The sequence below is a fragment of the Eptatretus burgeri genome, chromosome 25 (genome assembly GCF_056783735.1).
Source record: "Eptatretus burgeri isolate ZD-2024b chromosome 25, Ebu_testis_v1, whole genome shotgun sequence".
Taxonomy (NCBI): Eukaryota; Metazoa; Chordata; class Myxini; order Myxiniformes; family Myxinidae; genus Eptatretus; species Eptatretus burgeri.
Genome location: NC_140985.1, coordinates 375,279 through 388,249, shown reverse-complemented (window position 1 = coordinate 388,249; position 12,971 = coordinate 375,279). Strand labels below are relative to the sequence as shown.

The following is a 12,971-nucleotide window of genomic DNA, read 5'->3' as shown; positions in this document are numbered from 1 at the left end:
GGAGTCGGGTATCTGGTGGAGGGAGATCAGCAGCATAGACGTGTGAGTGACCCAAGTGCTAGGGCAAGTCAAGTCGGGCCGTCGGGGTCTTCTCCAGTGAATGCACATAGCATATCCAGGGACATCAGCAAAGTCGCTCTGGAGATTTGAATGGCCGCTCGTCGAATATTGTTCACTCCTCAGCTTTCTAAAATAAGGGAGTTATGTGGAAACCATTTTTCTCGAGCTCCGACGGGGAAACCTTGTATGTCTCATTGTGTGATCTCCAGATGTTCCTCTAAAAGTCTTCACAATAGCTCCGAATGCCAGTTCCAAGGATTGAGAGTCTTTCAAACATTATTGAAACATCAAAGATCGAAGCTGGGTATCCTTGTTTAGTGCAGACTAGATCTGGTCTGTGGCTTTCCACTTTCTCTCTGGTGATTAATTTTTCCGTTTCACAGCTCCAGCCACTCTTGTCGGCCAGTCCAGTGAACATCTCACAGAAAACATGGAGAAGGGTTTCTAACTCCACTCAGCACAGCCTGCAGGTTCCGTCGGCCTCAGGACTTACCCTGGTCAACGCGGCTCTGACTGGGTCGGTGTTGGAACGGAATTGGAGTGCTGCTGGCGTGTGCCGAAATCGGTCCAGCCTCAAATTGTACAGCCAGGTGTGAGAGACCGGATCATTGCGGAATGTAGCCGCACCGAGACCGTAAACTTGCTGGGAATACCAGCGTTTTCTAATCGTGTTGCGCCAACCGGTGTTCGAAACATTCCCGGAGGCGTCCACCTTCAGGCCTAATCTGGTGAAGCGGGATTTTAGGGAAGGGCCAGTGGAAGACCCTATAGAAATGGCGCGGGTCACACTATCGAGAGAATGGATCAAGGCCCAATCTTTGGTCGCTCTAATCCGTGGGACAGCGAGGGCGAGACTTATCAATCTAATTCCTCCGTCCCGTGTTTTTGTCTACAGAAAACCGTCCGGAGTCTGTGTTGGCAGGTGGATCGCTCGTTCAACCGCCATCCTGATTGTTCGGGTAATTTCGTGAAGCTGATTTTTGGGGGTGTCACTGTGTCGTTATTGGTGGAGGAGCCTTGGGACGACATGGTTTTTGATTAAAGCAGCGCGTGTCGTCGCTCTGACAGGAGCAGCTCTGATATTGTTCAGCCAATTGTTTCGGGTCGAGGCCAAGTCTTTCAGGCAGAAAATTGATGCCGGGCTAATCATGGTGCCGAGGTAACTGACGTGTTGTTCTGGGGCCAGCGAGGCAATCTCTTCCCCTTGGAGGGAGGCGCCGGTGGAGTCCATTTGTCACAGTTGTACATCGAGCTGCGGTCACGACCGTGTTGTCTGTAGAACCCTTTGGTTTGGGCTAAATTGAGGTCTCGTCAGGTGTTATCGCAAGACTGTTTGACGATGTCCAATTTAACTTGCATACCCTGCCAGCACCCACTGACTAGTGTCAGGTCATCGGCGAAGGCCAAACAAGCCAACCACTCCAGACAAGTCCACTCCCCCAGTCGACCTGTTGAGGCCCTAATGTTACTTGGAAAAATTCTGGTGAACAAACGGGAATGCAGCTCTTCTTAACAATAATTCATGGAAATAAAATTCCATCAAAGAATGCACCTTCAGGATGTAAATACACAATAAGAGCAGCACAACAAGGTATAACCTGCTCGTGGCCACGACAAGCTGTTCGCAACCACGCACACTGACACGGATGAAGAAGATTTCGGAAATGAGGATTGGGCGAGGGCAGGGTGAACAAGTGAGCAGGGCACTGTTGAGAAGGCAGGTTCGGAGCTGCAGGGCACGAACAAACCTGTGGGCCCATTGGGAATGAGCTCTCTCCCTGTGCGATCACAGACGTTATGAACAATCTCCATCTTCCAAGCCAACAACCGCTCTTATCTTCAAGGTGGAGGGGGGTTTGGTAGTGGGTAGTGGTGTCCGGAACCTCCTCCTCGGCTTAACTAAAATCTAAACAGACAGCGTTTCCACCCCTGAATTTATGAATTACTTGACACAAACAAATCCAGTGCCAAGGCGTTCTTTATAATAACTGATACCAAACAATCGGCTCCCCCCCCCCCGCCAAACCTCATAAACATATCGCTGCATCCAAAAATCTGGAAATGTAATCTGCAATTCACATGAAGTAATCGTACATTCCTGTTGGTGGAGGGGAGTGAGGGTGAGGAGTGAATGTTATCCCACCTGGTTATCTCTTGTTATGGAGCCTTCGTTTTTCAGGAAATTCAGTCAACGAGGAATCTTGAAATGATTTTCAAGACATGGATCATGCACCATGTACTCTGGCTTCATCAACAAAATGTTGGGATCGTCAAGGTAGAACTCTTTTGCAGTCTTGTGGAGCTGTAAAGTGTGGAAGAGGTACAATTAAAATTATTCACTTTTAAGTTATTCTGCTACATAATTATTTTAACGTCAGGACCACAATTCATCGAGGATCATTCAGGTCTTCAATCAGTTTCTTGTTCCTCTGGAGAAAGCAAATCCGGCGTGCCTCCTCTGGAAAAGGCAAATCCGGGTGTGCCTCCCCTGGAGAAGGAAAATCCAGGTGTGCCTCCTCTGGATAAGGAAAATCCAGGTGTGCCTCCTCTGGAGAAGTCAAATCCAGGTGTGCCTTCTCCAGAGGGAACTCAGAGGCCTCAGAAGAAAACTCTTCCTGTTCTGCAAAGCTCTCATCTTCACTTGTCAGCTCAGGTGCGTGAAGTGAGGGCTCTCTCTCTCCTCCTCCAGACTCTTCCTCACCGAACCCTTCAATACAAAAGGCAACAATACACATTGGTTTCATCATAAAATGCTCTCACTGCAAAGTCAATTGCATTAACAAAAAATAATAATAATAAAATAGCAAAATATGATACATGAAACATTGTTCACCAGTGTTTTATAGTAACTTCATAAAATGTGACGCAATGTCTTCTCGTACCTTCTTTTCGGAGAATGGAGCGCAATTTTCTTTAAAAATATTTCAACTTTATCATGTTTAGTGTTGTCATTTTATCGATTCTTCGAACATCTTGTAATGCCTTGTGTGGTTTGTCAGACAGTTAAAACACTTTTTGTATTTTGTCAACGTCTCTGTCCCCGTCGTCCTCCTCCATATCCACGTTTTCCTCCTTTTTTTCGGGTGTGTGACTGCTTCTTTGGAGTGCTCTCAATTTATCCTCCATCATGCTTACTCGAACATCTTTCATCAATTTTCGATATTCCACATCTTTCGAAGCAAACAAAAAAAAATTCAAAATGACAAATCAATTACAGAATTAAACACAACTGAAAAAGATGTAAAACAAGAAAAAATATAAACAACATGAAAATAAATAAATAATCCAGATTTTCATTAAAATATCAACATCTTACTCTTTTGTCATTTACGTTCACAACGTGCTTGTCAATCCTTTTAAGTTGCCATTTACAGCTCGACACTGGGCAATTAACAGCAATGACATATCTGGTAACAGAAAAAAACAAAAACAATTATCAGAAAATTTTCACAAAAAACATTTATCTGAATGATGAAATCAAACGATGATGAAACCGAGCTGCAATTACAAAAAAATATCTTTTTGATGGAAATTTATTTGATGGACATGGCAGTTTTACTCTCACATGACGTCAAACCATGCACCCCACGTAGGAGCTGCACGAGGTGATTCGTAACACTCCCACATTTATTGCAAATCTTTGGATGTTTTGTCTCAGGATAAGGAGGGGTTAAACAAACAATTGAAACCAATACTTCGTTGAAAACATAACCAATTACACACACACACACACACACACACACACACACACACACACACACACACACACACACACACACACACACACACACACACACACACACACACACACACACACACACACACACAAAAAAGTCAGGACCACAAGTAAACACTGAGATGCGAAGGACAGTACTCCCAAGTATTGGCCTTTTCGATTTTCATGCTTTGGAATGTTTTGCGGAATGAAGGGTTTTATGGTGGCCGAAGTGCAAATGCTGCCACCAATCTCGTCATAAAAAGTAGCCCGACTGCAGGAGGACGTCCGCAGACACAGTTGGGCACTAGATATGGATGGCTGTCAGCTCATAAGGTGCGCCTTTGACCTTTGTTCTCACGCAAGGATCTGTGGATCATTGTTAATGTATCGTTGTCATTCTTCAACAAGATCTTTTCACTCTCTGCATCCTGAAATGTGATTGGTCGCACCAGCTGCCACAATATTGTTGTGTTCGCCTGACGTTCTGCAACCGCTTTTCATTCCCTTTCAAAAATGCCTTCCAGAAGCGGGCATCTCTGTGCGATACACACAGGGTTTGCTTCGAGCCCAAGACCCAGCAATACACTGCCTGCCAGCAGCGCCCGGGTTCACACGAAGAAGCCTTTGAACCGCAGCGAACTCAGTTCTCCGAGCACCCTTCTTTGTCACCTGATGACACCCTCTCCCAGCACGGGGCATGTCGGGCTTACGTATCGGCACAGTCCCATGTGCTTGGCCATCCACTCGTTCCTCTCTCACGTTGTCTCTTCGGGTTCCCTTCGTCTTACAACCTCCGGGACCCCCGACTGGGTGGGCATTGTCTCTCGTGCTGGATACCATCAACTTTGAAAACGTTCTCAAGCTCGGCTTGGAGGTCCTCAGGACTTACCAAATACAAGTGACCGATGAGATGAACTAACCGGTGCTCGCTCCAAGCTCTTGCCCCTTTCGATAGCCCTTTAACATATCCTACAATGTCCTTCTTCCACCTGTCACCACCATACTCTTCACCAAAGTCAGCCGGGCCAGCTTCCACAGAGCCTGGACCCCGTCACCTGTGCAGGAGAGGCCGTTTCGTCCCTCGGTGTTTGTCTCGTCTCATCTCCGGTAACTTTGTTTCTTCTCGGGGGCACCCACAACGTAGGGAAGAGGCCATCCAGCGTGGTATTTCCCTGGGCTCGCTCTGTCAGCTTGGAATCGACAAGAGCTTTGTAAACGGCCTGCCTCCCTTTCCCCTAAATGGCTTCCAATGACCGTCCAGGTATGAACTGAAATAACACTTGATTGATGAATTTAACTCCATTGTGTATCAGTTGAGCCTCACGGACAGCCATGGCATACACCTCCTCCTCGTTCCAACGTGCCTTCACCCGAACAGATCGGTTAGACACATGGAACATGAATTAGTGCGCCTTATGCCTGTGCCAAGACCAGTCTGACTCCGAAAGGAACTTCCACAATCCTCACACACTCACAAGCACCCTTGAGCTACCTGTGGCTCTGGTGTCGTACTCTCAGGGACAGCCGCAGCAGCGGTGTCCTCATCTCTACGGACCATGCTTTCAGCAAGCGCTGCAGAGAGTGTCAACGACGGAGAAGGGAGAGTGCACCCCGGCCCCGCGGAAAGCCCGACCTCGACTTGACACACACCCCTGACAACCCTATTTAATCAAATGACAGCACGTTGTACTTTCAAACATCCTGCTCTATTCACTCCATCATTTTCCCGGGGTCATCTTCCCTCTTCTTGGAAGTCAGCTGGCATCATCTTCATCAACCATCTTTAATGAACAATGTTGAGGGGCCACTCACCTGCGATGGACCTACGTGGGTCTGCGGTCACTTCGACATCGATAAATAAAAATTTTTTTTTAAATGAAACGTTTCATTCACATCACAGCAGGAAGCCCGGGAGGTACGCATGCTCGCTCTCAGCACTCTGTTCGTCCTTCGGGTTCGAAGATGACCATGACTTCATTTTCAGTAGGAGGATTGGTGACTGTGGGTCCGGAAGTGACTGGTGAGGCCAATCCGGGCCCGGAAGGCACGCCCACACGTAGGACACAAGTAGATGGGTTCTGCAGTGGAAGTGGAGGTAGCCCGGGCCTTGCGCGCGGTGCGTTTCTTCTGGGCCTCTGCAGTGCGTCTGTTCTCTGCTGCACGGGCTCCTGTGGTGAGCTTGCTACGCCAGGTTGGACGGTCCAGAGCAAGAGATTCCCAAGTGCTGAGGTTGATGTCCAAGTCTTTGACGGACACTTTGAGGGAGTCCTTAAACCGCTTCTTCTGTCCCCCGACTGAGCGCTTGCCCTGACACAGTTCTCCACACAGAAGCTGTTTTGGCAGTCGACTGTCGGGCATTCTGACGACATGGCCTGCCCATCTGGGTTGGGCTTTCCGTCGAAGGGTGTGGACGCTGGGGATTCCGGCCCGTTCCAAGACCTCTGTGTCAGGAATTTTGTCCTGCCACCTGATGAGAAGGAGTCTGCATAGGCAGCTGTGGTGAAAGTGGTTGAGCTGTTTAGCCTGTCTGCTGTAGACAGTCCAGGTCTCGCTGGCATAGAGAAGAGTGGTGAGTTCCACTGCACGATAGTCCTTCAACTTTGTGGTAAGGGTGAGTCCTCTCTGCTCCCAAACATTCTCACGGAGCCGCCCAAAGGCCTTTGCAATCCTATTGTTGACCTCAGCGTCAATGTTCACCACTCGCGAGAGTGCACTGCCCAGATAGGTAAAGCTGTCGACAGCCTGTGGATTCTGCCCCTTCACCGTGATGTGTGGTTCCTGGTCGGGCTTTCCAGGTGCGGGTTGGTACATAACCAGTATTTTTGGTGCGAATGGAGAGACCAAAGTTGTCACAGGCCTGTGAGAAGCAGTCCATTTCATCCTGCATCTTCTGCTCTGTGCAGGCGTTGAGGGCGCAGTCATCAGCAAACAAGAGATCTCTTGTTTCTCTTGTCATATATCTCTTGCCATATCCGAGCCTCCACCGGGTCTTTTGAGCAGCAGATGGCGAGGAAACTGCCCTTTTTCGGGCGCGGCGGCGCCCATGCCGCCGACAAGTCCCGTTGACCCTCAATACTGCAGCTGAATGTCGAGGGCCTTACGACAAGCAAGATCAATGTCACCGAGCAGCTTGCCCATAAGAACCGGGCCCTCCTCATCCTCCTCCAAGAGACCCACTGCATCTCTGCAGAAAAGCTAGTCTTTCTTCACTGTGCACTAGCTGGGTCTGCTAAAAGCAGGAAGCACGGCCAAGCCACGTTTGTCCACGAGAGCCTGAGCTGGACTCTCGTCGGTCAATCTGTGGCTGATGCCGAGATAGAGTGGGTGTGCGTGGACGTTGCAAACCATAACATCATCAACGTCTACAAGCCCCCACCCTCGCGGATATCCCCTTCGTCGTTGCCCACGTTCTCCTTCCACAGTCTTTACGCTGGCGATTTTAATTGCCAGCATGTTGACTGGGGGATATAACATCACGAGCAACGATGGAGAGTGTCTTGCTGCCTGGGCAGCAAACAACAAGCTTGCTGTCCTTTGCAATCCAAAGGGCGCAGCCAGTTTCCTCTCCGGACGCTGGGGAACGGGAACGAACCCCGATCTGGCCTTCGCGAGTGCCGACCCTGACAGCCCACTACCTGACAGACGTGTGCTTGAGAAGTTCCCGCGGTCCCAACATCGACCCTCGCTTATCACTGCTCCGAAGCTCGTGGCACCTGTCCCGAGCGCACCGGTGAAGCGATGGAACTTCAGAAAGGCCGACTGGAATCGCGACAGCCTCCTAACAAACAAATCCATCATGGGTCTACCACCACCCGATACCATTAATATGGACCAGGCTTACAAGGACTTCTGCAACGCCATAACATCTGCGGTGAAGAAAGCAATCCCACGTGGCCGCCGAAACAACTATGCGCCGTGCTGGGATTCTGAGTGCGAGACCCTCTATCGCTCCTTCCTTTGTGCCCCACCGGGCACCCCTTCCAATGTAGCCACCACCAATTTACTCGCGCGGCTCTACCAAAGGAAGCTTGAGCGGTGGACCGAAGCCGTCAACACCATCGACTTCTCGCACTCCAGCTGCAAAGCATGGAGTATCATAAACAACCTCACTGGTCGGTCAGCACCCTCAGGTCAGGTCAGGTATGGGAGCATTTCCCAGAACAGCGCGTCGAGGGGAATGTGCTCCCCTCGCCAGTACCCGTTTCTGCTGACGCCATTGCGACCCAGCTGGTGAAGAACGGGGTGTCCAAAGCGTGGGACTGCAAGTCATCTCGACTTGTGGCCAAAGAGGTGTCTGACCTCTGGAGGGTGGAAACACCAGAAGGCGAAAGTATCTCCGATGACTTCACCCCGGATGAACTCGCCACCGCCCTCCAACTGCTGAAGCCACACAAGTCTCCGGGCCCCGATCACATCTGCCCGGAACTTATACTCCATGCTGGCTCTGCATTGAAGTCCTGGTTACGCGAATTCCTCTCTTCCTGCTTGCGTCACCTCAAAATCTGGAGAAGAGCCCGAGTAGTCGCGATCCCCAAGCCTCATTAGGTTACAGGGGACCCGAAGAGTTATCGCCTGATATCTCTCCTTTGTTTCCCCTTCAAAATCCTCGAGCGTCTTATCTTCGCCCGCGTCGAACCAATTATAGATCCGCTTCTCCCTCGGGAGCAAGCTGGTTTTCGGCGCGGGAAATCTTCCGTAGATCAGGTCACTCTTATGACCCAAGACATCGAGGACTGCTTTGAGGCTAAAAAGAAGGCCGGTGCTGTGTTCCTTGATGTCACAGCCACCTTTGATACCGTGTGGCCCCACGGCCTCACCTGCAAGCTGCGCCGCCTGCTCCGAGACAGGCACATGGTCTGTATGATCATGGAGCTTGTCTACAATTGAAGCTTCACCCTCACCACCGGTAGCGGACAGCGAAGCAGGTTACGACGCCTTAAGAATGGCGTCCCACAGGGATCGGTCCTGGCCCCCCTCCTCTTCAATATCTACACCCACGACCTGCCGAACACGGTCTCCACAAAGTATGCTTATGCGGACGACCTGGCGATCGTCCACCCGGCAAGGAAGTGGGAAGCACTAGAGGGGACTCTGAGCCAGGACATGTCTACTTTATCGGCATACCTCCAGAAATGGAGATTGAAGCTCAGCGAAACCAAAACAGTGTCGGCAGCTTTCCATTTGAACAACAGGGAAGCAAAACGTGAGCTAAACGTCAACATCGATGGAAAACCCCTGTCCTTCTGTCCTGAGCCAAAATATATTGGGGTAACATTGGACAGGTTACTCACGTTCCGCCGACACCTGGAGCCACTATGCAAGAAGCTAATATCCCGTGCCGCGCTGCTTTGACGACTGGTGGGTTCCGGCTGGGGTGCGGCAGCTGTCACGTTTCGTACAGCAGCCTTAGCCCTGGTCTACTCCACCACCGAGTACTGTGCGCCCGTCTGGTGCCGCAGTGCTCATTCCCACCAGATCTACACCGCCATCAACCGCGCCTTGCGTACTGTGACCGGATGCCTGCATCCCACACCAACGGACAACCTTTCCATCCTCGCAGGCATCCAACCCGCTGAGCTTCGCCGCGAAGAAGCCACTCTATCTCTCACTCACTGGGCACTCGAGCCAAATCATTTGCTCCATCACAAGCTCTCTATTTCATCAAATGAGCAGCCCCAGCGACTGAATTCGAGATATCCATTTGTGCCTGCCGCACAGTCGTTGCTGAAAAACGCCAACGACCTTAACATCAGTGCGGCCCACTGGGCGGATCATAACTGGAGCACGGTATGGCGGACGAACAATACCAGACTCCGCGCTTTCATTCCCGACGTCGGTTCCCATACCATCGAAATGCCCTTGCCAAGACTGGCTTGGGTACGACTAAACTGTCTACGTTCTGGCGTCGGACGATTCCGCTCAAATATGGGGTGTGGCTCCTTCTGCGGCTTGTGAGTGTGGCATGGAGGAACAAACCGCAGACCATGTCATCCTTGGCTGTCCCACATACCGTGCCTCAAGCGGGGCACACGGTCTGCGTGTTTTGGATGACGATACAACCCAATGGCTGCTCGACACCTGCCCCGACATATAGCCCGGGTGCGACGCCACAGCTCCGGGGTGATAAAAGGCAAAGACCCTCGGCCTCTGAGCGTGGCGAGAAGAAAGAGAATGAAACCAAGATCAAGCTCGAAACGAAGAAGAAGAAGAGATCTCTGATGATGGTCTCCTTCACCTTGCAGGCGCCTGAGATTGAACAGCCTGCTGTCAGTCCTGCACCTGATGTGTATTCCATCCCGGCAGTCATGGACAGTGTGACCACTCCTCATTTTCATAAATGCCAAGGTGATCCAATGAAAAAAGCCAATAATTCACAAGGTTTCGGAAAAGCGATGATAATAGAAAACCTATACACCAAGAAAACCTATACAAAACCAAGACGCCAAGGTGAACAACGAATAGCCAAGATCTTGTGAAAAAAGCCAAGGAGTGGTCACACTGGTCACGGAAGGCATCAGTCAGCATGGCAGAGAAGACCATGCTGAAGACCATGCCGTTTGTCACTGGAAAGGTTTCCGACTCTTCTCCATCATCGAGCACTTTCACCATCATGCCGTCATGGAACTTCCTGACAATCATGATGAACTTGCTTGGACAGCCAAACTTCTGCATTATCTTCCACAAGCCATCTCTGCTGACAGTGTCGAAGGCCTTTGTGAGATCGAAAAAAGTCACGAACAGGTCACTGTGCTGCTCTTGGCATTTTTCCTGGAGTTGGTGTGCAGCAAATATTATGTCGACAGTTACACGTCCAGCACGGAAACCGGCACTGGCTTTCTGGAAGGAGACCCTGCTCAAGGTGTTGATTCAGACGGTTGAGCAGGATGTGAGCGAAGATCTTCCCAGCTATGGGCAGGAGGGAGATGCCTCGATGATTGTCGCAAGACTGGCGGTTGCCTTTCCTCTTGTAGATGTGGACTATGCTGGCATCTTTCAGCTGTTGTGGGACCTTCCTTTTATTCCACATGGACTGGAAGAGTTCAGTCAGCTTCTGCACCATGACAGGGCCTCCTGCTTTGTCCACTTCAGCAGGAATTGCATCTGATCCTGGTGCTTTGCCACAGGAAAGTTGCTTGATGCCCTTTGTGACTTCTCTGTCGGGAGGTTGTCAAGGTCCTGGTTGATCTCCATCTGAGGTAGGCAAGTGATGGCCTGGTCGTTGATATCAGCAGGGCGATTGAGGACCTGGTTGAAGTGTTCAGCCCATCTCTCCAGAATCTGCTTTTTCTCTGTCAGCAGCTGGGTCTCCTCTGCATTGAGGAGGGGAGAGGAGCCAGAGGACTGGGGTCCATGCGCAGCCTTTAATACGTTGTAGAAATGCTTGGTGTCATGACTGTCTGCGTAGCGCTGGATTTCATCAGCCTTCTTGCTGTACCACGCGTTCTGCATCTCACGGAGTTTCTTCTGTACTTTTTGTTTTGCGCTGGCAAAGGCATCTTTCTTCGCTTGTGACGTGGGGTCGTTCTGGTGTGCTCCGAACAGTTGGTGTTTCTCTGAAAGCAATGCTTGTATCTCTTTATCGTTCTCGTCAAACCAGTCCTGGTTTCTGCGGGATGCTGGCCAGAGGTGTTCGAGGGCGATGGAGTGGACTGCATCTCTGAAGGCCACCCACTGTTCTTCAAGGCTGTCCTGGTCATCATGGGGTGTGTCCACCACCTTTCCATCAAGGTCTCTCGAGATTTCTTCTGCAACTTTGCTGCTCTTTTGCTTGGAGATGTTGAGCCTCTTTGCAGTCTTCTGACCTTGGAGTCTTCTCATGGGCAGGATGCGACGCTTAAGTTTGGACACGATGAGGCGATGATCAGTCCAGCAGTCGGCACCACACATTCGAGATACACCACACACACCACACCACACATTCGAGACACCACACACACCACACATTCGAGATATTCGGAACCACACTCTTTGTCACTCTCACGTCCTGCCTGTCCCTCTTCCTGGTGATGACATAATGAATCAGATGCCCTTGCCTGGAGCGTGGATGCATCCAATATGTCTTTTTACGGGTGGGGAGGTGGAAGAGTGTGTTGGTGATGACGAGGTCATGTGAGGCACACATCTTCAGGAGTAGAACGCCGTTGCTGTTGCACTTGCCGGTGCCGTGTCTTCCAATGATCCCTTCCCAAGTCTGGTGATCTTTCCCCACTCTGGCGTTGAAGTCCCCGAGGACAATAAGGTTCTCTGACTGTGGGACTGCTGCAATGAGGGCGTCAAGTTCTTCATAGAACTTATCTTTGATATCATCCGGGATGGTCATTGTTGGGGCATATGTGCTCATCAACGTTGCACTCTTCTTGTTTCCAAGTGGGAGTTGAAGTGTCATCAGGCGATCATGAATGCCCTCTGGAAGCTTGGCAAGTTTTCGGGCGAGGTGGGATCTGATGGCGAATCCAACGCCTGCCTCTCGCCGTTCAGTGCTGCTGCGCACACTCCAAAAGAAGGTGTACCCACCACCAAGTTCGAAGAGCTGACCCTTGTCTGCAAGGCTTGTTTCACTGAGTGATGCGATGTCCACGTTGTAGCGAGCTAGTTCTTTGGCGACTAGTGCAGTTCTTCCTTCTGGTCTATCTGCCTTGGTGTTATCCAGCAGGGTTCGCACGTTCCACATGCCGAGGTTGAGCATCTTCAACTTGTTTTCCTTGTGATTTCGAACGCTGATTGGCATCCCCGTAAGCTGCGGTATACTGGCCAGGGTGAAGTGAATCAGGCAATGTTTGAGCCACCTTTTCTAGCCCCTTCCTCCATGGAGGTGAGCAGAACGAATCCTGGAGGACTGCTCAGACACCCAGGGGGCTGCCGAACTCCACTGCTGCTTCGGTCCAGTCGAGAGCGACCCTATTCCCTGGGCCGCCTGTGTGCAGGTTCGTGACTACAGCTTCCAGTGTATCCGCACCTGCTGCTTCGCCACTCTCCCATCACCACAGGACTTGAGGTTGCATGGTATGGGGTTGAAGTCATGACTTGCACTTGACTTGGATTTCAGTGGGGGGAGTTGCGCAGCTCGTCAGCCTCGCTCTCTCGTCCTGGCCTATCAGGATCCAGCAGCAAGACATCGTCGGAACGGCTGGGGACAGGTCAGGATGCAGTGGATGGTCAGAAGAAAATATCTTTCTTATCTCACTCTGCCCTG

General features: G+C 50.8%; 1 protein-coding gene across 11 annotated transcripts in view; it reads left to right on the top strand.

Annotated features, from left to right (window-relative positions):
• LOC147007774 (uncharacterized) overlaps positions 1 to 12,971 on the top strand; it is a 241,636-nt gene that overhangs the window by 19,669 nt on the left and 208,996 nt on the right. Inside the window, exon 2 of one of the 11 annotated variants that reach the window (XM_085866435.1) lies at positions 2,240 to 11,244. The exons of the other annotated variants lie outside the window; for them this stretch is intronic. Within the exon in view, the coding sequence (XP_085722561.1) occupies positions 10,302 to 10,883 (582 nt within the window). The 5' untranslated portion in view covers positions 2,240 to 10,301 and the 3' untranslated portion in view covers positions 10,884 to 11,244. Of the gene's footprint in view, positions 1 to 2,239; positions 11,245 to 12,971 lie in introns of those variants that run through there. 11 annotated transcript variants of the gene reach the window in all.